The sequence below is a fragment of the Rhinatrema bivittatum genome, chromosome 16, assembly GCF_901001135.1.
Source record: "Rhinatrema bivittatum chromosome 16, aRhiBiv1.1, whole genome shotgun sequence".
Lineage (NCBI taxonomy): Eukaryota > Metazoa > Chordata > Amphibia > Gymnophiona > Rhinatrematidae > Rhinatrema > Rhinatrema bivittatum.
Genome location: NC_042630.1, coordinates 21,972,653 through 21,997,976, shown reverse-complemented (window position 1 = coordinate 21,997,976; position 25,324 = coordinate 21,972,653). Strand labels below are relative to the sequence as shown.

Here is a 25,324-nt window from a genome sequence, read left to right as displayed (position 1 = left end):
GATTTAGTGATGACTAGAGGATGGGAATCCCCTTTTGCTGGCCTACCTACTTCCCGCAAGATGGATCTAAAGTTCTGTATGAGACACTCACCATTCTACTCCATGGTGCAGCTTCCATATGCTTCAGTTGTGGTGGAATCCACAATGAAGAAAGCTAAGAAATCACATCTGCATTCTAACACACCCCCAGGGAAAGACTCCAAGTACCTGGGCGATTTCGGGAAGCGTGCCTTTCAGTCGGGGATGCTCAATGCCAAGATACAGCAGCACCAATTTTATATTACGCAATACCTCTATGAGTGTCTGTAATCATTGAAACCACTGTTGCAGGAGGCATTCCTGGACCACTGTCCTCCTGACCAGTTCCATGACCTAGAGGAAGGTCTGAGGCACCTCCTTCACACCATATATGAGGTCTTCGACACCTTGGCCAAATCCATAGCAAATGCCATCACTGCCCATCGCTTGGCATGGCTCCGAGTGAGCGCGATCCGTGAAGAAGTGCATGAAAAGTTGGCAGACCTCCCTTGTCTCCCGGACAACCTCTTTGGAGACAAGTTACGTGAGACAGTGGCGCAACTCAAAGAGCAGAAGGTGGCTGTGATGTCACAACACCCTCAGATTTGGCCTCCACCAGGTGCTACTACCCATCTTATAGGAAGCCTTACTTTCAGAGACGCATCTACAGCCCCTACCCGCCCACAACTGCATCCGCCAGCTTGACTGCAGCAGCCGATGGCTCATCGGTGCCAATGCCTCCCTCGACAGCCTCGCCTGCTCCAAGAAACCAACCCCCCATAAACCCTCGCAGGGTTTATAGGGGAGATGGGACCATCTTTACCGCTACCAGAGGGAGGCAGGCTCTCCCATTTTCTTCCAGCATGAGCGGCGATCACCTCCGATCATTGGGTCCTAAAGATAATCAAGGCTGGCTACTACCTCAATTTTGCGTCCATTCTGTCCCTCCCGCATGTAGTGCGCCAAAGACAAGTCGACACACAACGCAGGCCTTACAGGACGAGATCACCAAATTACTCCACCAGAGCTGTATCCACGAGTTGCCTCCTGCTCAGCTCAATCAAGGGTTGTACTCCCAATACTTCCTTATTCCCAAGAAGTCGGGAGGTTTACGACCCATCCTGGACCTACGTACTCTCAGGTACTTGACCAGGGAGAAGTTGAAAATGACATCACTCAAGTCCATCCTTCCTTTCCTTTGCCCCAACAACTGGATGTGTTCACTTGACCTCAAGGATGCTTATTCATATATCCAGATGCATTCCACATCCTGGCAGTACTTATGTTTATGGCCAATGGCCGCCACTTTCAATACAAGGTCCTACCCTTTGGCCTCTCCTCAGCCCCCAGGATATTCACGAAATGCCTAGCGGTAGTGGTGGCCCACCTCTGGAGGCAAGGGATTCAACTGTTCCCTTACCTGGTCGACTGGCTGCTGGCCATGCCCATGCCCTTCCATCCTGCGTGGCCATTAACTGGTGACCATCTGCTGCCTGGACAGCCTAGAGTTGCTCATCAACTTCGAGAAATCCAATCTGCACCCCTCTCAAACTCTACAATTCATTGGGGCTTGAATCAACACTACTTGGGATAGAGCCTTCCTCCCGGATTCCCAGGCCCTTGCCCTCACATCGCTGGCCAACCACCTCTACACAACTGCCAGTGCCTCCACCCAACAAATCCTGACCATCCTCGGACATATGGCCACATCCGTATATGTAGTTCCGCACACACGTCTCCACATGCACCGCCTTCAATGGGGCCTGAAATCCCAGTGAAGCCAGTTCCGCAATCCTCTCTCCACTCATTTCACCCTCACACCCAGCATGAAGTGGGATCTGGGGTGATGGCTGACACCATCGGTGCTTGTGGTAGGAGCGCCGCTCTGCCCCCCAGTGCATCACATCGTCCTCACCACAAACGCTTCCACCAAGAGGTGGAGCGCTCACGTAGTCCATCTCCAGACACAAGGCCTGTGGTCCTCCTGGGAGCATTCACAATAGATCAACTTCCTGGAGCTCCGGGCCATTCGGAATGCTCTTCGGGCCTTTGAAAGTTCCCTGAGAGGAAAGACAGTGATGATCCATACAATCAGGTTGCAGTGTTCTACATCAACAAAGAAGAAGGGTCCGGTTCCTGGACCTGTGCAGAGAAGCAGTACAAATCCTGGAATGGGCAGAAAGCCGGTCCATCACATTGCAAGCCACTTATCTTCCGGGCATATACAACTCCAGAGCAGACAGCCTGAACAGGATTTTCCATCTCTACGAGTGGGAACTTCGTCAGGACGTGGCGGAAAGACTCTTTCGAACCTGGGGTCTTTTTCTCATCGATCTTTTTGCTACAGAGCAAAACCAGAAACTACAGACCTTCTGCTCGGTGTACCCCAGTACCCGGTGCCTAGCACAGGATGCATTCCTCATCACCTGGACGGAGGGTCTTCTCTATGCTTTCCCTCCCATACCTCTCATATCTCTCACAGTCCAGAAATGCATCACGGACAACACAGATCTGATACTCATTGCACCAGCGTGGCCCAGACAACCGTGGTATGCATATCTGTCGACACCGATCAACCTGGGCAACAGTTCAAACCTGCTCACCCAGGAGGGGAGTTCCCTTTACTCATCCCTGCATCTCACCGCATGGAGATTGAAAGGGTGGTACTCTACCACCTGAACCTATCCCTGCAGTTTCAGAGCATCCTAGTCTCCTCCAGGAAATCTTCCACCAGACAGAAATATCAGAGGAAGTGGTTCCACTACTCTACCTGGTGCTCAGAAAACAGAATGGACACCTTCACCTGTTCTCCCAAGAGACTGCTGGAATACTTCCATCTGCTCTATCGGAAGGGGCTGGCCACAACGTCGGTCAGGGTCCATCTCAGTGACATAGCAGCCTACCATTGCCTTCACAACGAGGCTCCAATCTCCTGCCACCCACTCATCTCCAAATTTATGAAGGGAGTTCTACGCCTGTGGCCTTCAGTCCAGAAACCTCCAGTCCCATGGGACCTAAACATAATCCTGGAGCAACTAATGCTACCACCTTTCGAGCCTCTGGACACTTGTCACCCCAGATTCCTCACCTGGAAGGTGCTATTCCAGGTCGCCCTCACCTCAGCGAGACGCGTCAGCGAGTTGCAAGCACTAGTACACTACTTGCCTTACCTAGAATTCTACCATGATAAGGTAACACTGCATCCACATCTGGCGTTCCTTCCCAAGGTGGTTTCAGTCTTCCATCTCAACCAGACCATAGCCCTTCTGACTTTTTATCCAAAGCCACACAATAACGATGGCGAACAGAGATTCCATACGTTGGACTGCAAGTATGCGCTCGCTTATTATAAATGTCGGACTCATTCCAAGCATAGAGCCTCCCAGCTTTTCATCTCATTCAACCCGAATGCCCCGGGACTTCCAGTTTCCAAGAGAACCCTTTCATCCTGGATCTCTGCATACAATTCTGCTATCAGAAACATTCGGAAGCCTTAGCAACTTTCCCTAAGGCTCACCAAGTCCGCACTATGGCAGCTTCCATTGCACACCTTCATGAGGTACCCATTTTGGACGTTTGCAGGGCTGCCACCAGGACTTTGCTACACACATTCACAGCCCACTACTGCCTGGATAAACAAATTGTGGCTGATGCAGACATGGGTAGAACGATCCTCAAATCAGGCACTTCTTGAGCACTGAAGAACCAACAGACAAGAATTGTCCGCCTCATTCTCCACTATCTTGAGAGCCCTATCTGACCTCGCTGTCAGGACATACTCAGAGACTTTCTGCGCTCAACACATCAGCTGGGGACTCCCAGACAACATGGCTAATTCATGCTGCTTATTTACGGGAAAAGAGCAAGTTTGCTTACCGTAAACGGTGTTTTCTGTAGATAGAATGAATTAGCCATGCTGACCCTCCCGCCTCCCCGGACAGTTTGTTATTCCAGTTCCGTCTTGCTTTGAAATGGACTGAGGAGGATCAGGGCTGAGCAGGAAGATACATGCAGACGCACTGCAAAAACTCTATCATCTAAGAGAGCTCTGCCTCCTGGCCACCCGGAGGGACGTCCCAGACAGCATGACTAATTCATTCTGCATTCTACGGAAAACACTGTTTATGGTAAGCAAACTTGCTCATATTTTAGGGATTAACTTTTAATTTGTTTGCTTTTAGTAATCCATGACAGATTTTAAACCTGTGTTCCCTGTACGTACCAGGATCAGTCCAGACAGTGGTTATGTCCCCTGTCCAGCAGGTGGAGACAGACCAAAATTGTGAGGATGTCCCTTTAAGGGGAGAACCTGTACACTAACCCCTTCAGTATTCGTCTGTCTCCAGCAAGTGCAACAGCTCCCCTTCGGCTCTCTGTCTCGGGCTAGTCAGCCTTTTCCATTCCTTTTTTAGGTTCAAGCAAGTACTTCAGAAAAGTTATATTTCTGTCTCTATTCTGTATTTCTGGGGTTTTTTGGTCCCTAGTGTCTTTTTCTTTTTCCTTGGGAGACGACTTCGTCTCCTCGCTCTTGCCGGACTCACGGGGCTATTTGCCCCTTTTGCGCTGCATAGTATGAGTCCGGGTTACCTTCCAGGTGTGGGACCGTCTCCCTCCAGGACTTGCTCCCTTTTTCTGGCTGCTGAGAGGGTTTTAGACCCGCTGCTGCGCTCAGTCACTACTGATTTTAAAACAAAAAACAAAAAAAACCAGTTTAAAAGGTACCAAAGTTCTGAAGTCGCAGGTACTCAAATACCTCAGACTTCTGCAGCAGTTGACCAGAATTTTTCTTACTTTTTTTTGGCCCTTTTCTGGTCCTCAGGCTTTAATCTGGCAGTCAGACAGGCAGGAGTTAGCAGGGTCTCCCTTCTCTCTCCTTGGTGCTGAGGCTGTCACTTTAAGACTTTTTACTTTTTTTTTTCCTCAGCACAGCTTGGGCCAAGCCTGGGCAGTCAGTTTGTCTTGCCTGTGGGCTTTTTTACTCCCGTTTTTCGTTGCAGGGTCTATGCCCTGCTTGCCTGCCAGGTGGGGAAGGTCCCTCCTCGGCTGAGAGGACAAATTTAATCCGGGGATCGACTCCCTCAGGCTTGGCCAGGCCGTTTTTGAGCCGGCAGAGCTCTTCATCGGTGGCCATTTTGGATTTTTCAACGGCTCCGATTTCGGAGCTGCCTGGGGCTGGGGGGCCAGATTTTTTTTGATTTACCCCCCGATTTGAGCCCTGTGGACCCCCAGGAGATGAGTACTGACCCCTCTCGACCCCCCTCGACCCCCCCGTCCCGTTTTTCCAGGGTCCCTTTTTCAGCTGAATTTGTTCTCCTCATGCATAAATCTTATTTAGCAAGCTTGCATGAGGAGCAGGAACCCCCCCTTCCCGACCCCCTCTTCAAAAATGCCCCGTTCCTCACCATTGACTACTAGCCCGGCTGCGGAACCCCAGGGGCCAGTTAGGGTGCGGGTGGTCCCCGGGGTGGCTCCTATACCTGATCCTCCGACGGCTCCGGTTTCTCCGGACCCTGATCCCTCCCCAGATCCTACGGATACCTCCCCGCTGGAGGGAGATGACCCCAGAGTCCTTCGCTTGTTCCGCAGGGAGGAGCTGGGGCCTCTTATCCCCTTTGTCCTACAGGAATTAGGTCTGGAGGGTCCCTCGGTAGATAATCTACTGGACTCCCTGCCCAAGAATATGGATCCAGTCCTAGGGGGGCTTAGTGCCCCTGCCACGGCGTTTCCCTTTCACCCTATGCTGAAGCTTTTGATTTTACGGGAGTGGGAGGCTCCTGAGGGGGCTCTCCGGGTGGGATGCGCGCCATGGAGAAACTGTATCCCCTTCCTGAGGAAGGCTTGGATCTGTTACGGTACCCTGCGGTTGATTCTTACGTCTCCGCGGTCACTAAGCACACCACGATCCCGGTCGAAGGGTCTACGGCCCTCAAGGATCCGCAGGACCGTAAGTTGGAGTCACATCTTAAGCGCATCCATGAAATATTAGCTTTGGGGGTCCGGGCTACTTGCTGCAGTAGACTCATGCTGCGTGCGGGCCTCCAGTGGGTTCAACAGCTCCTTGGTGCACAGGCTCTTCCGTCGGCGGAGGCGGAAAAGGCGGAGCGTTTGGATGCTGTCATATAGCGTACGCGGCTGACGCGTTTTACGACCTGGTCCGGGTTCAATCCATGGCGATGGCCTCGGCGGTATCGGCCCGGAGACTCCTCTGGCTTCGAGACTGGTCGGCTGATCAGTCTACTAAAGCTCGACTGGGTACCCTGCCTTTTAAAGGTAAGATGTTGTTTGGGGAGGATCTTGAGAAGCTTATGGAATCCTTAGGGAAAGACAAGGTCCATAAACTCCCGGAGGATCGCCCCAAGCCTTTGCGCCCCTCCGCGTCTATGCGTTCTCGCTTCCAGGGCCAAAGGCGTTTTACTTCTTGGGGGCGGGGTGGTTCGTTACGAGGCTCTTCCCGGGCTCAGTCCTGGCAGCGTCTCACATTGCGGGAGTCGACAATGTTCAAGCGGACTATTTGAGTCGCCAACGCCTGGACCCCGGGGAGTGGGAACTGTCCCAGGAAACGGTGTCACTCCTCTTCTCACGATGGGGGACTCTCCATCTGGATCTCATGGCCACTCAAAGGAACACGAAGGCTCTACACTTCTTCAGTCGCAGACGAGAGCACGGCACAGAGGGCATCGATGCCTTAGTCCTCCTGTGGCCGCGAGACCTCCTGCTCTACGTGTTCCTGCCTTGGCCCCTGATGGGAAGGGTGCTCTGAAGAATAGAGTGCCACCAGGGGTCAGTGATCCTGGTAGCTCCAGAATGGCCTCGTTGACCGTGGTTTGCGGACTTGGTCAATCTAGCGGTAGACAGCCCGCTTCGGCAGGGACATCTGCCGAATCTGCTGCGACAGGGTGCTGTATTTTTCGACCAGGTAGATCGCTTCTGTCTAGCGGCCTGGCTTTTGAGCGGCGCCGGCTGAGAAGATGGGGATATCCGGAGGTGGTTATTTCCACTCTTCTTCAGGCTAGGAAGACTTCCACCTCCGTGTCCTATATCCGAGTCTGGAAAGTGTTTGAGACTTGGTGCCAGGCCTCGCAACTTTCTCCACGCCATGCGACCATATCCCAGATCTTGTCTTTCTTACAGCGAGGACTGGAGATGGGATTAGCCTACAATTCCCTCAGAGTTCAGGTGGCAGCCCTTGGTGCTCTCGTTCATCATCGGGATGGATCTCCTCTTGCGACTCACCCGGACATAGTCAGGTTCTTGAGAAGGGGTAAAGCACCTGAGACCACCGGTCCGCAGTCTCTGTCCTTCATGAAGCTTGAATCTGGTTCTTCGAATGCTAGGGGGTCCGCCCTTTGAACCTCTGAAGAGGGCTACCCTCAAGGACCTCACCCTCAAGACAGTTTTTCTGGTTTCCATCTGTTCTTCTCGCAGAATTTCGGAGCTGCAAGCCTTGTCCTGTAGAGAACCTTACCTACGTTTCATGGATTCGGGAGTATCCTTGTCTACTGTTCCATCATTTCTACCAAAAGTGGTCTCCTCTTTTCATTTGAATCAGTCATTGGAACTACCGTCATTCCAGGCCGAGGAGTCCAAGGACCTTCGATGCCTCGATGTCAAGCGAGTTCTCCTTCGCTACTTGTAGGCTACCAATGACGTTCGTGTGTCCGATCACCTCTTCGTCCTCTGGAGTGGTCCCAAGAAGGGCAACAAGGCTTCTAAGACCACCATTGCCCACTGGCTCAAGGAATCAATTTCTACTGCGTATGTGGGCGCTGGGCATCCTCCGCCAGATGGCTTAAAGGCTCATTTGCTCCGGGCTCAAGCAGCCTCCTGGGCTGAAAGCCGAGCAGTCTCTCCACAGGAGATTTGCAGAGCTGCTACCTGGAAGTCGTTGCACACTTTTGCACGTCACTATCGCTTGAATCTTCCATCGCTGAGCGTGGGTTCCTTTGGAGCTTAGGTCATTCGAGCTGGGCTATCATTGGCCCACCCTACTTAGGGAAGCTTTGAGACATCCCACAGTCTGGACTGATCCTGGTACGTACAGGGAAAAGAAAATTATTCCTTACCTGTTAATTTTCGTTCCTGTAGTACCATGGATCAATCCAGATGCCCACCCTATGATTCTATGCTTCTCGGGGGGTTTTCTTTTGTGGACATACCTTTTTCAACTCGTGTCTACTTCTTTCAGGACTGGTATGGGACTGATTAGGAGTTCTTGTTGCACATTGCATTTCTACGGGTTCTTATAGTTATTGTAGTTATTGTTAACTTTGTATTCATCCATCCAAGGTTTTTCTTTCTGGCTTTGATATACTTTATACTGAAGGATTACAGAGGGCGCTCCACCTTATATGAGAGCGCCCTCTCAGTTTTTGCTCTGACTCCATCTGCTGGTAGAGGGGAACAACCTACGGTCTGGACTGATCCATGGTGCTACAGGAACGAAAATTAGCAGGTAAGGAATAATTTTCTTATGTACTTCCTACTGAGGGAGTGGCCCCTGATTAAACTTGAGCTCTCACTGCTTCTTCTCTCATACAGATGTACTTCCTACTGAGGGAGTGTCCCCTGATTAAACCTGAGCTCTCATGCTTCTTCTCATACAGATATACTTCCTGCTGAGGGAGTGACCCCTGATTAAACCTGAGCTTTCATTCTTCTTCTCTCATGCAGATGTACTGCCTGCTGAGGGAATGGCCCCTGATTAAACCTGAGCTCTCATTAGAGTTACTGGACTGTAATTTCCCCGACCCCATCGTCCGAGAATTTGCACTGAAGTGCCTGGTGAAGGGTCTAACAGATGACAAGCTTTCTCAGTACCTTATCCAACTTGTTCAGGTCAGTGCACGTGTTATCGATGGTCTTTCTCTTCCCCACTCCAAATAACCTTGCTGTGCTGGGCTCCTCCTCAAGTTAGGGGTATAAATGTAACTTTGTTTTTCATGATGTCTTTCTTTCCAACCTTACCTCAGGTGCCCTGGGTTCGTCCCCATGTGTTTTGATGGGTGATGTCTTTCTTCTCTTTATGTTAATCCAGGTGTGCTAGATTTCTTCCAAGGCTGGAAGTGTATATGTGGCTGTGTTATCAGGGGTCTCCATCTTATCCTGGCCATGCTGGGGAGCCTTCCTTGGTTGGAGGTATAGGCAAGCTTATAGTGGGGGGTCTTGCACTTCCTTCTCCTACACTGAGTCCCCCCCATCCCCCCCCCCCAAAAGAAGAATGTAGATGTTGCTTACGTATTCCTACTTCCTATCCAAAGCAGGTGCTGCTTGGCTTCTGCCCAGATTGGAGTTTGACATGACCATTTTTTTTTGGGAGGGGCTGACTCCCGCAGCTAGCAGTGCCAACCTCACCTGGGTATATTGAGTTGCCTTCCAGGTTGTAGGTATAAACATGGCTGTGTTATTGGTGGCAGTATTTCCCTTTCCCATCCTGACCCTGGGTGTTATTGGCTATCCCCCACCTTGGAAATGGTGGAATAGGCATAGCTGCGTTATTGGGGGCATTTCTTTCTTCCTCATGCTAACACAGGTGTGCTGAGTTCCTCCCCAGGCCAGGGCTGTAAACATCTTTATCTTAATGGAGTGTACTTCCTTCTCATCCTAATATGGCTACACTTCGCTTCTTCCCAAGTTGTGGGATGTGGGATGTAGGCTGCTTTGTGTTATGGAGAGGTAGTGGGGGAGAGGGGTTGTCTTCCTCATTCTCCATGGACAAGCAGGATGAACAGAACCACTTGTGGGTAAGGTCACTGCATGGTACATGGTAATGGTAATGATAATCTTTATTTTGTTTATACCGATTTTCAATAAAATTCCAAACGGTTTCTAATCAAGAACAATATTACATCTATTTGAAAAAATTATAAAAAAAACCTCATCAAAACAGGCAAAGTAAAACAAACAGTCATTCAGTCTATCTGTTAATGCAAATTAAAATTATATCCTTTTCTAGTCATTCATCAAAAAACTTTGAGAACGTTGAGGATTTAATAAACTTTCAAAACTTAAAATAATTGTTCCTTTTACGAAAATCTATGGATAAGGGGCTCCAAATTGAAGGTGCTTGAAATTGAAAAGATCGTTCACTGGTTTCTTTGAGCCTAATTTCTCGAGAGAAAGGGATCCTTAACAATTCTTTCTGAGAGGATCTCACAATTATAGGTAAGCATGAGGTTCACTAAGTAATCAGGCTTACCTTTAGAAATAGCCTTATATGTGAGGCAATGTATTTTAAATATTACTCTGCAGAGAACTGGAAGCCAATGCAGTTTGAGTAGCTGAGGAGACACATGATTATATTTAGATGCACCATATATAATTCTGCTGCAGTATTTTCCCAAAGTTCATGTCTTAAATTTGCCTCTGTAACACCTATATTGAGCAAATTGCGGTAATCAATTTTAATGAGTATTAATGCACTGGATAACGTTTTCAAGTCATTCTTTGTTTTTAAAGCAGCAATTCTGTGAATCAAACGTAGATTATTAAAAAAAATGATTTAGATATTAAAGATGTTTGTTTTGACATTGAAAGTTTCTTATCCAGAACTTTAACCACATCCACAAGATGAATAATAGTGTTTTCCATACAGGGAGCTAATTTTATATTTTATTTGCACTTTCTGAACTCGATGGCTTCAGACTTTTGGGGATTGACCAATAATTAGCGGTCGAAGATCCATCTGGTGATTTTATCGATGTGATTAAAAATTTCCATATCCTGACCAGAATCAGAATTAAAACCCACTAGGACCCGGATATCATCTGCATATATGTAGCAACTAAAACCTAAACTCTAAATTAATTCAGAAAGAGGAGATAAAGTAAAAAGTAAAGAAGATAAAAAAGACCCCTGAGTTACCCCAAAATTAACAGTTTTCAAAGATGACTCTTTTTCCCACATAACAGAAAAAGAATGATCTTCCAAGAAAGATCTAAACCACATCATTTATTCCTAATACTTGTAAAGACTATAGTCCACCATGTCAAACGCAGAACTCGTGTCTATAGAGTCAAGCAGACTAACATCAATAAATTAGCGGTAAGTTACTCACCAAATACTCGCTTTGAAAAACAAAACTTTTAACACAGCATTTTATTACTAAATTTCCTTAAGCTAACACATCTCTAAGAACATAATTCAATATTTTTCAGTTTTGCATTATATATTCACATACAAATATTTTATATTATCCAAACTCTCAATCAATGAAATCCCACTAAATGTTGTATCAAAACAACTAAAAACCACCATTCATATGCAATCATATCACATATACACAACCCCCATACTCACACTTGACATCACACTCACCACATAATTTAAAACTCATCCCACAACCTACAACCCAATGTTTCTGACCGGACCCAGTATCATTCATCCCAATATTCCTCAGCCCTTCAACCCAGTGATTCAATATGAGTTAACAAAATTATCTAAGCAACTTTAAGGTCTCTGGAAATCACTCTAATATGCAAGATCTTCAATATACTTCTTCCAGGCTGTTCTCTTGTAATAATATTTCTTGATCTCTCGCCATTCTATTCCCTCTTAAGGACTCTGGAAATTACTCCAATATGCAAAATCTGTAATTTTTAACGATGTACTCAAAACATCAATCTGACTTAGCAGTTACTTTCCACACCTCCCGAAAAGTCACTCCGAATCAAAGTGTGCCCCCTTACAATGGTCCATATAATGTCAAGCTGATCCTTATAAAGAGTCTCTCTCTCTGTCTCTGTCTCTCTCTTTTTCTCTCACCAGATACCTACTGAGGAGCTGTAGCAAAGCTACATGCTGGCTGAGGAAAATTAGGGGTTACTTGTGTCAGTGCTAGCTCTGCCTCTGGAATACCCTGCCCCTTTTTTGTCTACTTTTTCTGAGCACTTATTTATTTATTTATTTTTAGATTTTTATATACCGGTGTTCCTATATGAAATAAAGATCACATCGGTTTACATTGAAACAGAACATGAAAATTGCCAAAAGGCATTACATAGAACAAGGTTATGAAACTTGGAACAGTGTACATAAGTTCAAAATTTAACAATAACGTTGTAACATTGATGACCAAAAGATAAAGGAGAAAAAAAAAAAAAAAAGACTTAAACAATTAAGTTGACAGGTCTTATTGAGCATAAAAATTATAACGTATAAGTGAGAAAGTCTCAAGTGTCCTGCAGCAAGAGATTAGATACCGAAGTAGGTAGTGGTATGGAAAATGGGGGTTTGTGAAGAAGATATGTTCTTGCTGGTTGGAGGGGAAAAAATGATGATCATGGTCCTGGAAAAGCTAGGCTAAAGAGCCAGGTTTTAAGTTTTTTTTTGAATGAAGAGTGGCAGAACTCAAGCCGAATGTCTGGTGGGAGCGCATTCCATTGAATGGGGCCTGCTGTAGATATGGCACGTTTATGATGCGAGGATTTTGTTGAAGGTACATAGAGTGTGCCTTTATATGCTCCTCTGATGGGTCTAGAGGAGGAGTGAGGGCGTAGTTGGTTACATAATTGAAGAGGAGAGATATTGTGAATGGATTTATGAATTACGGTGAGTACTTTATATAGGATCCTTTGCTTTATAGGCAGCCAGTGGAGGAGCTTGAGAATGGGGGTGATGTGATCTCTTTTATTCGTATTGGTAAGGATTCTGGCTGCAGAGTTCTGTAGCATTTGGAGGGGTTTGATGGATGAATATGGAAGGCCAAAGAGAAGCGAATTGCAATAGTCGACTTTTGATAGAATAATGGCTTGTAGGACCATCCGAAAATCGTTGAAATAAAGAAGAGGCTTCAATTTTTTTAAGACTTGTAACTTATAAAAACAGTCTTTGGTGGTTGTGCTTATGAATTTTTTAAAATTGAGCTGATTGTCTAGCATGATACCTAGATCTCGAACATGTGGTGAGTGATTTAATATGGGAGTGGATGAGTTGAGTAGGTCAGCTGGGTTTAGAAGTTTGATGTTGATGTCTTGATTGATGATAAGGATCTCAGTTTTGTTGTTGTTAAGAATGAGGCAAAGGCTGGAGAGAAGATGATTGATCTGTTGCAAACAATTGTTCCAGTGAGCCAAGGTTTTTTGTAAGGATTCTGAGATTGGGATGAGTATCTGGATGTCATCTGCGTAGAGATAGTGAGTTAGGTTTAGTTTAGTAAGTAGATGACATAGAGGTAAGAGGTAAATGTTGAAGAGGGTAGGGGAAAGGGAGGAACCCTGAGGGACCCCCCCGGTTGGAAGGGATCTGTTGTGATTCTTTGTTGTTAATCTTTACTTTGAATTGTCTATTTGCTAGGAAGGATTTGAACCAGCTGAAGACTGTTCCTTTAATGCCTATATCTGCCAGACATTTTAATAGAGATGAATGGTTGACAGTGTCAAAGGCTGCAGAGAGATCTAGTAGTATCAAAAGATGTGGTTGTTTTTTGTCCATATTAGATAGAATAGAATCGGTAAGAGAGATAAGGAGAGATTCAGTGCTTAACGATTTCCGAAAGCCATACTGGGAAGATACAAGAATGTTGTTTTCTTCCAAATATTCAGATAGTTGTTTATTGACTATCTTTTCCATAATTTTGGCGATCAATGGCAGATTAGCTATTGGGCGGAAGTTAGCTGGATCTGTGGTTGGAAGGTTAGGTTTTTTAAGTAGAGGTTTGAGAATGGCTAATTTAAGTTGGTCAGGAACTAGACCCTGGGAGAGAGAGCAGTTAATGATGTCTGCAATTGGTTTTGATATGGAGTTTCTTATTGCGATGAGAAGGTTAGTAGGAATTGTGTCTAAGGGATGAGATGACGGTTTCATTTTTTTAAGTATGTTTTCTATCTCAAGTGCTGAAGTGGTCTCGAAAGTTTCCAGCGTTGTATTTAGTTGAGGTGAGGTAATGTGAGGGAAAGGGGGATATGAAAAAGATGATGAGAAAGAGATAGTCAGTTTGTCAATTTTATCCTTAAAGTATTCTGCTAGTTCTGATGCTTTGTTGAGTGCTTGATCATCAGGAATGGTAGGAGGTGATGGTTTAGTGAGAGCTGAAACGTAGGAGAAAAGTGCTTTTGAATCAAATATGAAATGATGTATTTTTTTTGAGAAAAAATCTCTCTTTGTTCTCAGTATGGTGATCCTATAAGCATTGAGGGAGGTTTTATAAATAGCTAATGTTGTGGGGGATGGGTTTCTCCTCCAAGTGTGTTCTTTATTTCTTAGCTCTTGTTTAAGCAGCTTCAGTTCTGGGGTGAACCAGGGTTTCCTGTTGTCTGGCGAAGGTTGTACTACTTTTGTGATGGAAGGGCAGGTAATGTCTGCGATCTTTTTGGTGATGTTGCACCATGAGGTGGTGGCTATAGATGCGTTGGAGAGATCGAGATGTAATAATTCATTAGTGAACTGATTGATGAGAAGGTCTGTAGAACAAGGTTTCCTGAATTGAATAGTGTTTTTTGGGAACGAAAGTGGAGGATGTTGTGAAAGCTTGAAGGTCGTGTTGATGATTTGATGGTCCGACCAAGGGACAGGTGAACATGTGATTGTATTTGTGTTTGAGATGCACTGATTAATGAAAATAAGGTCTAAAGTGTGACCTGCTTTGTGGGTAGGGGCTTTTATAATTTGTGTGAAGCCCATGTAGTTGAGAGCCGAGAGTAGGGTAACACAATTTGGGGATTGTGGTGAAGCATCGACATGTAAGTTGAAATCACCCAGTAAGATGGCAGGTTTGTCTGGGTTGAAGTATTTGGCAGAGAGTTCAATGACTGGTGAAGGGTCAGAATCTAAAGATCCTGGTGGAGCGTAGATTAGGCCAATTTGTAAATGATCAGATTTAAAGAAAGAGAGCTCTAATTTTGATGTGGTATATGAATGTTGTAAAGATATTCTTAGACCTTTCTTGGCTGCGAGAAGCAGACCTCCTCCCTTTCTTTTGGTTCTAGGTATGGAGAAAAAATCATAAAGCTGAGTTGGTAGTTGATTTAACAGAGCTAAATCTGAAGGTTTAAACCACGTTTCTGTGATTGCACAGATATCTGGGTTTACTTCAGTAAGGTAGTCGTTTAAGATATGAGTTTTTTTTGAAAGTGATTGAGCATTGAATAGAGTAAGAGATAACAGAGAAAGGCCGAGGAATTGTGTGATTGGTGAAATCATTATTGGAATTAGCCTTTGATGACGGTTGTAGTGTTGTGGGAGAGGCTTAGTTTGATGTTTACGTTGATTCTTGATGATTGGTATGGAGTATTCGCCATGGCAAACATGGTGATGTATAGGGATAGGGAAACCAAGAAGCATGTTGATCTGTTTGTGTGGTATAGAGAGAATATTAGAGGCTTACTCGAGTGCTCCAAAGAAGATGAAGATTCAAGGGCCAGTAAACTGGCTTATTATTGACCCGAAGCTGGCTTTAGGATCAGGGAACACTATCTGTTGAGGTTCCAGGGTTTGTGGAGATTTTGGATTACAATTTCAATTTGTTTTCCTGTTGATGAATAAAGCTTGGGATCTATTCTCGTCTCCCTTACACGAATCAGCTGACTTGAATCTTGTTGCCAATGTAATTTATAGATTTAAAGATGATATGCTGAATTCTAATCAAGGTATGAAAGGAGAATTAAGCAGATAATGAAAAAGAGTATGATCTCAGGGGCTGCACGAAGGGGCGCACAAAGGGGTAAGCCCCTTTGTCGCGCGCCAAAGGCGCGCGACGCCGGAGAGATGTGAAATTTGTACATTAATGTACGCGCACCCTTTCCGGCTATTTAAAATTTAAAATTCGCATGGCTCGAACGCAGTCCACTTATGCGCACATGTGGCTGTTTTTGCACGCACAAAACATTTAAAATCTACCTTCAAGTGATTACCTCCCTTCTAGTATGCAGTGTCCTGTATACTTGACTCCTTATCGAATTCAAGCCTAAAGACAAACTCAGGATGAGTTCATCTTTGCACACTATCAAACTACCTTTACCAGGAGGTGAGGAAGCCAATTTACAATTTTTCCTTGTTCTCCCATTTCAAAGCCATCATTAAGCCACCCATCACATTGTGGGACCTCACTGTGGTTCTAACACATCTAATTGATCCACCATTCTAACCAATAGGCACATCCTCACTAAAGTGCATAACCATGAAGATTCAGATCTTCAGAGGAATAACCATGTTAGTCTGGTGTAGCAAAAATGATCAGAGGCGGGTGGAACCTTATAGATTAACCAATTTATTAAGGCATGAGCTTTCAAGGACAGAGTCCACTTTGTCAGATGCATCGGATGAAGTGGACTGTGTTCTCAAAAGCTCATACCTTAATAAAATTAGTCTATAAGGTGCCACTCGCTTCTTGTCATTTTGAACATGAAGATGGTTTCCTCATTGTCATCACTTCTTCAAGGAGGATTTGTGAACTCCAAGCACTGGTCACTAGGTTCTTCCTTAATAAGAAAGTCTTGTATACTAATCCAAAATTTTTGCTGGCTAAGGTAGACCAGTCACCCCTCCTTAGGAAGGAGTCCCACGTTCGGCTTCTTTGCTCCTCTTTCCTTTTCTTTGCTCCCACTCTGTAGTAGCTTGACCCTCTGGGTTCGACTGGCTCTTCATCCTTGGCTCTCTGAGTACAGGCAGTAACAGGACTAGAGGCTCCCCAGTCTCAGGAACTTCCTATTGGGGTGACAACAAGAACAATCTGCACTACCACATCTTTGGCCTCCTGGGCTGAGGGAAGTTCCTGCTCCTTGGTGGCATAGTTCATCCTTTCTTATGCTGCAGGCTGCATCATCCTGGAGGACTTCTGCTGGGCAGTTCCTTTCTCCTGGCTGATGTCAGAAGACTTTGAGATTTTTCACTGGGAATATCACCTGCTGCAGCTCCATGTGTGTCTGTGGATATTTTCTTCTTCTACACGGCCTCCTAGGGCATACATGGTAGCCATCTTGATTTATTTTAGTTAATAGGAGCAAAAATGCAGTTCCCTGTACGTACCCGGATCAGACCAGACTCCTGGATTTTGGCCCCCCTCTAGCAGATGGAGACAGAAGTTTACCAACAAACTCTGCCTTATCTAGCAGGGTGCCACCTACAGCCTGGCAGTATTATTCTGTCTCCAGCAGGTGGAGAGGGTGCAAAACCTACAGTCTGTGTTAGGGCCTAGATGGATTTTTAGTTCAGTGTTAGTTAGCTATTGGAAAAAAAAAAAAGAGGAATAGGTAATTTTTCTCAGGAGACGAACCGCAGTGAATTCCTGCAGGTCAGAGTCTCCCGCCTCCCAGGGGGACGTGAGGTCCTGAGGGGACCATCCCCCTGGTTTCAGAGGCAGCTGAAGTGCTGAGATGAGGACCCAATTGCCAGCTTGTGCAACTTCTGGGGGTGATACCGGGGTGCCCGGCTCACTCCCCCGAGTAGGTTCAGGACCCGGAGGCTCTCGGACAGGTACTTGTTTAAAAAAAAAAAAAGTTGATTTTTGGTGCGGCTCGACTCTCCCTGTCCTCCCGACCATGGTGGGGGTATTTTTACACTGTTTCGCCGTGTTTTGGGGGGGTTGCGTTGGTTTTCAGCTGTAAGCTATGCCACGACGGGCTGCATGTTGGGCCTGTCGCATTACAATTTGTGTGCCAATTGTGTTTCAGGGGGAGAGGGAGCCTCCACGACCCCGAGAAGGATCGTTCTTCGGGTCCAGACAGTCACTGGTGCCTTCGGGCATCTGCCGCCTGCAATTCCTGGCCCGTTCCCGGGCAGCGTGGGAACGGGTGCCATTTTGGGTCCGCTGGGTTCAGCGGCCTTGGGGGCAGGTGCCATTTTGTCTCCCTGCAAGGCTGTGGCCTCGGCAGAGCACGGAGATGAGGATCTCCCGCCTAGTATGTCACCTCAGCAGAGGGTTCCTGAGGGGGACAATCCCACGGGTGTTGGAAGGCAGGGTGTGGGGGACACCCCGGCCGGGGACACGGATAATTCGTCATCGGAGTCCTCTTTTTCCTCCAATTTTATTCTTCTTATGCATAAAGTCTTTAAGGCTAGAAAGGCTGGCAAGAAGAGGCCTCTTCTCCTGGACTCACCACACGGACCTCAGAAGCGGGTCCGGACCGCCCAGGACCCGGGCTCGTCGTCCGGGAAACGGTCCACCACCTTGCAGACCCCGTTGCCGGATCCGGATTCCTCCACGGAGTCGGAGAACCAGGTGGACCCTGAGCTTCCTTCTCAACCCCCGAGGGGAATTGAGGGGGAGGGCAATCAGCTGCAGGAAGATCTGCGAGGGTCCCATGTAGTGGACGGAGATGACCCAAAGGTAGTACATCTCTTTCGAAGAGATGAGCTGGGTCCCCTCTTCCCGGCTATTTTAAAAGAGCTGGGCATTCAGCTTCCCCAGGAGGAGTCTCGCCTAGGTGCTGCGGACCCGGTAGTGCTAGGCCTACAGGGCCCTCCTTCGTCTTTTCCCTTTCATTTTTTGGCCACGGACTTACTTTTTAAGGAGTGGGACACTCCGGACTTGGGACTTAAGGTGGCGAAGGTGATGGATAAGATCTATCCTCTGCCCGAGGAGGCTTTGGAGCTTTTATGCATTCCTAAGGTGGATTCTGCAGTGGCGACGGTCACGAAGAAGACCACCATTCCAGTCACTTGAGGGACAGCCCTTAAGGATCTTCAAGATCGTAAACTAGAGATTCAACTCAAGAAGTTCTTTGAAGTATCCGCCCTGGAGATCCAGGCGGCGATATGTAGCAATTTTTCTTTAAGGGCTGGTCTCCATTGGGTACAGCAGCTCCTGGCTAACGAGTCGCTTTCTCAAGTGGAAGCTCTCCAGGCGGGGCGACTGGAGGCTGTGATTGCATACAGTGCGGATGCTTTATATGATTTACTCCACACCTCGGCCAGAACCATGGTTTCGGCAGTGTCTGCATGGCATCTTCTGTGGTTACGCAACTGGGCCGCTGATGTGTCATCCAAACTCAACTGGGCTCTTTGCCGCTAAAGGGCAAGCTGCTTTTTGGTAAGGAGCTGGAGGACCTTATTCAGTCATTAGGCGAGAATAAGGTCCATCATTTGCCAGAGGACAGGCTGAAGTCGAGGGGTTCCTTTGTTTCTAGGTCTCGCTTTAGAGGAGGTCAGAGACCTAGGACTTCTCAAGGGTCAGTTTCATCCTTTCGTCATGTCAACAGACATATGCCCAGTCCTTTTGGGGAAGGCGTTTCGGTAGACCTGGCTCCAACCAGGGCACGCCGGGTAGAAAGCCTTCACAATGATGGGCGGCCAGTTCATTCCTCGATTCCCGTAGAGGGGGGCAGATTGTCTCTGTTTTATGAGGTATGGACCAAAATCACTTCGGATCAGTGGGTGCTATCAGTGATAAGAACGATTACGCGTTAGATTTTGTATGCAAGCCTCACCAGCAATTTCTGGTATCTCCCTGCGGTCATGCCGTAAAGTGCCAGGCGGTCAAGGAGAAGTTGCAGCGTCTTCTAGACCTAGGCACCATTGTGCCGGTTCCATCACCAGAGCTTCGAAGAGGTCGGTACTCCATATATTTCATGGTGCCCAAGAAAGAGAGCACTTTTCGATCCATTTTCGACCTCAAGCGGGTCAACAGATGCCTTCGGATCTCTCGCTTCCGAATGGAAACGTTAAGATCCGTCATTGCATCGGTCCGACAGGGGGAATTTCTCATGTCCCTGTATCTCACGGAGGCATATCTACACATCAGAATCCGCTCCGATCATCAGCAGTTTCTGAGGTTCTCCGTTTTAGGAAATCATTACCAATTTCAGGCGTTGCCGTTCGCTCTGGCTACTGCTCCCAGGACATTCACCAAGATCATGGTGGTGGTGGCAGCACAACTCCAAAAGGAAGGTTACTTGGTACACCCGTACCTGGACGATTGACTAATTTGAGCGAAGTCAGAATTACTTTGCCAAGAAGCGATAGCCTGGGTTTTTTAATTGCTGAGAACTCTCGGCTGGGTGGTCAACATGTCCAAGAATCGTCTAGTACCTTCCCAGTCCTTGGAGTTTTTGGGAGCTTTGTTCGATACCTGTCAGGGAACAGTATCCCTAACGGAGGAACGTATGTTCAAGCTACAAGGTCAGGTGTGAGTCTTGTTGGCTAAGCCATCCCCGACGGTCTGGGATTACTTGCAAGTCTTGGGATCTATTACCTCGACCCTGGACTTGGTACCATGGGCCTTCGCTCATATGCGGCCCTTGCAGTCAGCGTTACTGTCCCGCTGGAACCCGGTATCAGAGAAGTTTCATCTTCATTTACCTCTGACAGGGTCCGCTCGGTCCAGCCTAGATTGGTGGCTACTTCCGGACAACTTGTGGCGTGGTGTTCCATTGGTGATTCTGGACTGGATGGTAGTCACTACGGATGCCAGCCTGTACAGTTGGGGAGCGGTTTGTCAGCGGAAGTCGGTATAAAGGCAATGTACCCAAGAGGAGGCCTGCTGGTCCATCATTCGTTTGGAAAACAGGGCAATGAGATTGATACTGCAAGCGTTCCCGCCGATTCTCCGCGGCAAGTTGGTCAGAGTCCTCTCCAACAATGCGACCACGGTGGCTTATATCAATGGTCAGGGTGGAACCGGGAGCCAACCGGTGCCATTGGAGGCACGTCTGCAGATCACATGGGTTGAGCGCAACTTATTCAGCATTGCGGCCTCCCACATTGCCGGGGTAGAAAACGTTCACGCGGACTTCCTCAGTCGTTATTGTCTGGATCCCAGAGTGGGAGCTCGCGGACGAAGCTTTTCAGATCATCCATGCCCAGTGGGGCATACCCTCCATGGATCTGATGGCGACATTTAAGAATGCCAAGGTTCCCCCTTGCTATTTATTTTACAATTGGAACCTTTGCTTTTGACCATCCAGGATGCGTCAGGCGTACGGGGTATTCGCTTGAATGATCGGATATTCAAATGTGCAGCGTTCGCTGATGATCTTTTGGTCTATCTTACCTCGCCGCAGACCTCACTCCCTCTCCTTTTGGGGATAATGGGTGCCTTTGGGGAATTCTCGGGTTATCAGATTAATTGGGGGAAGTCAGTGGCGCTGCCTTATCCTCCCACTTTACGAGATAGTTGGGTGGGGACCTTCCCTTTACAGTGGGCATTGGGAGATTTTCGTTATTTGGGGATCCATATTCCAGACAACCCGGCTCGGGTCTATTCGGTCAATGTGGCCCCGCTCCTTCGCCAAACGCAGGAGCTCTTGCGCAGATGGGAATCCCTCCCTCTCTCCCTGAGTGGTCGGGTGAATTTGTATAAAATGGTGGTGTTGCCTAAGTGGCTTTATCTTATGCAGAATTTGCCTATTTCCTTCAGGCGGGCTGATAAGCAATCCCTAGACCGAGTTCTCCGCCGGTTTCTCTGGAGAGGGGGGCAGGCGCGCTTACCTCTTACATGGTTGCAGAGGAAGTGGGGCGAGGGGGGCCTGGGAGTCCCGGATCTCCAATTATATAATTTAGCTTGTAATCTTCGGGTTATTCGAGATTGGATTATGGGACTTGCTACTTATACCTGTCTGGATGCCGATTTGGCCATAATGTCTCCGATCGCTTTAACTTATACTATGCAAGCTGAAAGCCGACATCTGTCTTCTATATATGCCCACTCTGTCAACATATCTCCAATTCGGAGGGCCTGGATAGCCCTCACCAAGCATCTACGCTTGCCCCGTATATGTGCCTTTTTACTGCCGGTCCAGGGGAATCCTGAGTTCACCCCGGGCTCCCAGTCTCAGGTCTTTCATGCATGGAAAGCCAAGGGCGTCACTTATATGGGTCATTTTTTTCATGAAGATGGCCACAGGCTTAAGTGGGCTGAGTTCCGAGAGCGATACGCTGTTAGTCCAAAGGAAGTATTTTTTTACTTGCAGATTGATCATTATATGCGCTCTCTGCCTCCCGCCTTTCTCCAATGTAGAACATTTCAGACCCTGGAAGCTGCCATGCTCCTCACCCAGTCTCGTGCGCCCTCTATTTCCCAGTATTATCGTATATTAACTAAAGGTAGTTGTCTGGATTTCTTCGACGTACTTGCGGCTCGTTGGACCGCTGATGGAGAATTTACTTTGACTGCCCAGACCTTGCGTTCTTGTTTTGGAGCGGTGTCCAAGATCTCGAATCATAGCACCTACCGTGAGCTGCAATATAAATTTTTGAGTAGGGCCTACATTTCCCCACAGAGGGCTTATCAGCAACGGCTTGTGACCTCTGAGTGTTGTCCCAGATGCTCGGGTCCAGTGGGTACCCTGACTCATGTATTTTGGTCCTGCCCCGCCATCCTCCACTTTTGGAAGCTTATTGCTAAGTATCTAGCGGGGGTCCTGCGGCTCTCCATTCCGGTTGCCCCTCTTTGGTTACTGTTTGGTGTTATTCCACCCATACGGATTCGAGATTTGGGCACCCGTTTATTTCTTCAAAAGGCTAGCGTGGTGGGTAAACAGGTTGTGTTACGCCAATGGAGAGAGGTGGACCCACCGTCCTTTTGGGTGTGGAGAAGCCTCCTCTATAATATGATGCACATGGAATCCTTTTCTTCCAGGCAGTCCCCTCGGCAACTCCAGAAGTTCTTGGATGTTTGGGAATCGTATCTGCAGACGCTTTCACATCGAGCTCGCAGCCGCGTTCTGAATGCCAGTGTTTGAGCGACTCTTTATCCTGCCTTTCATTCCTACGACCATACAGCTATGGGTTATGTTGGACAGCAGTGCTTCAGTTGGATTGGACTCTATACTGTGATTGGGGGGGGGGGGGGGTAAGGAGAGGGGAGGGTTTTTTTTTTTTTTTTCCTTGAGGTGTATGACTACTGATGTTTATTGCTGGGTTCGGTGGCAGATTCAACCTGAACCCAGACGTTTGTAAGTTGGTTTTATTGAAATTTAATAAAATTGTTTGAACGTAAGAATGCCAAGGTTCCACGCTTTTTTGCTCAGCGCAGAGACACGGAGGCAGAGGGTGTGGACACCCTGGTACTCCCCTGGCCAACGGATGTGCTGCTTTATGTGTTTCCTCCTTGGCCTCTCATAGGCTGGACTCTTCGCTGAATAGAATTACACCCGGCAGAGGTGATTCTGGTAGCTCCCGAGTGGCCGAGACGTCCATGGTTTGCGGATCTCGTCAATCTGACCATGGAAGGTCCCTTGCGGTTTCTGGACCTGCCGAACTTGCTTCACCAGGGGCCCGTTTGTTTCGACCACGTAGAGTGCTTTTGTCTAGCAGCATGGCTTTTGAGAGGAGGCGAGTGAAGTCCAGAGTATACTCGGATGCGGTGGTGGCTACGTTGTTGTGGTCACGAAAAGTGTCTACCTCCTTATCTTATGTCCACATCTGTAAAGTTTTTGAGGCGTGGTGTCTCGCCAGGAATATTGTGCCTACCCGGGCGAGTATACCAGATATTTTGAGTTTTCTTCAAGCTGGATTAGCGAAGGCTTGTCGTGTAGTTCCTTGCATGTGCAGGTGGTGGCGCTCGGTTCCTTACATGGTAACATTCAAGGGACAAGCTTGGCGGCGCATCCCGATGTCTCTCGTTTTCTGCGGGGAGCGAAGCATTTGCATCCCCTAGTGCGGCAGCCGTGTCCATCCTGGAATCTGAATTTGGTCCTTAAAGCCTTGTGTATGGCGCCTTTTGAACCCTTACGGAGAGCAACCTTGAAGGATCTCACGTTGAAAGTGGTGTTTCTGGTGGCAATCGCTTCTGCGCGCAGGCTGTCAGAGATTCAAGCATTGTCCTGTAGGGAGCCCTTCTTGAGGTTTTCGGATTCGGGAGTTTCCCTGCGAACGGTTCCCTCCTTTCTTCCCAAGGTGGTATCTTCATTCCACTGAAATCAGTCGGTAGAGCTTCCATCCTTCTCCGATCTGGATAGATCGGACCCTTTTTCTAAAGATTTACGGAAACTGGGCGTTTGTAGAGCCTTGCTCCACTACCTGGAGGTTACCAATAGTTTTCGAGTCTCGGATCATCATTTTGTGCTCTGGAGTGGGCCAGGAAAAGGTAACATGGCTTCTAAGACTACAATAGCTCGCTGGCTGAAGGAGGCCATAAATTCTGCTTATTTATTGAGCGGTCGGTCCTTGCTAGTGGGGCTGCGGGCTCATTCTACTCGTTCTCAAGCTATGTCCTGGGCAAAATGTCAACAGGTTTGTCCAGAGGAGATTTGTAGAGCGGCTACCTGGAAATCGTTGCATATCTTTGCCAGGCATTACCGGTTGGATGTTGGGGCATCAGGGACAGGAGTTTTTGGAGAAGGTGTGCTTAGAGCGGGCCTCTCTGGATCCCATCCCAAGTAAGTACGGCTCTGGTACATCCCAGGAGTCTAGACTGATAGTACAAAAAGAATAAGATCCACACAGCCTTTTGTTTTCTCTGGCCAATTGACCAGCAGGGCCTATGAACAAACATACAATAGCTAAGTAGATCTGTGATTGTATATTCATCTACTATCAAAAAAAAAAGCAGGCCTTTCGTTGCAGGGCCTGTACATGCTCATCAGGACAGGAAAATGGGTACTTCCATAACATACATTGGGTTAACCATTTTTCAAGAAGGCAGTCATGTGAAACTGAGTGCACAGTATTTCATCTCACTTCTGTTTAGAGGCTGATTCCTTTCAAGACAGTAGGTTTGGTCAGTCGGTTCTCAATCTGTTTCATTTGTAGGCGATTAAAACCCCTCTTGTAATCATCCAAATAGCGAGTTGTTTTGCAGAGAGAAAATGGAAGGGAATATCAAGACAACTCTTAGCTTGGAAGTTCCCACATTTGGGACTGTTTATCCATGGAAAATGCAAAGTTGTTAACCTGTAATTGGTGTTTGCCTTAGACGGCAAGATTAACAGTCCCATATTCTTTCCTACCTTCCCAAAGAGTTTAATCGTATCTTTAATCTGCAGGCCATTAGCTTTGACATAGACTAAGGGGGCATCATTGAGGGCTACTTGGTGCAATACCTACCATGTACAAAGCCTTCTAGGCTTCTAGCCAATGAGCTAACACTCTCCATGTATGGTGCTGTGCGAATATGAAACAAATTAAAAAGGAGCAAAACCTATTCATTGTCGACTAAGAATTAAATCAAAAAAAGGTGAAATGTGATCAATTTATCAAATTCAAAGAACAAAAAGTAATTTAATAACCAAGAAAATTTGTTTTTAATTTTTTTTAAATTAATAAGGCATTAAACGGGGCTCAAAAGTAAAAAAAAAAAAAAATCCCTTCAACATATTCCCACACCTGTCATCATCTGTGATGACATCATCCATTTGTGGGACTTAATCCTGCTGTTCACAGAGCACACTAGTTACAGGTAAGTAGACTTGCTTTCCTATTACTATGGTTTATTTGA

At 47.1% G+C, this 25,324-nt stretch overlaps 1 protein-coding gene across 10 annotated transcripts in view; it reads left to right on the top strand.

The window, feature by feature from the left end:
* The window catches only part of LOC115077965 (phosphatidylinositol 4,5-bisphosphate 3-kinase catalytic subunit alpha isoform-like), a 96,668-nt gene that overhangs the window by 47,209 nt on the left and 24,135 nt on the right, over positions 1–25,324 (top strand). For all 10 annotated transcript variants that reach the window (XR_003853011.1, XR_003853012.1, XM_029580441.1 and 7 more), the window contains one exon: positions 8,689–8,853. Coding sequence is in view for 8 of the 10 variants with exons in the window: in XM_029580441.1 (XP_029436301.1) it covers positions 8,689–8,853 (165 nt within the window). In the remaining 2 variants the exon portion in view is untranslated. The remainder of the gene's footprint in view (positions 1–8,688; positions 8,854–25,324) is intronic.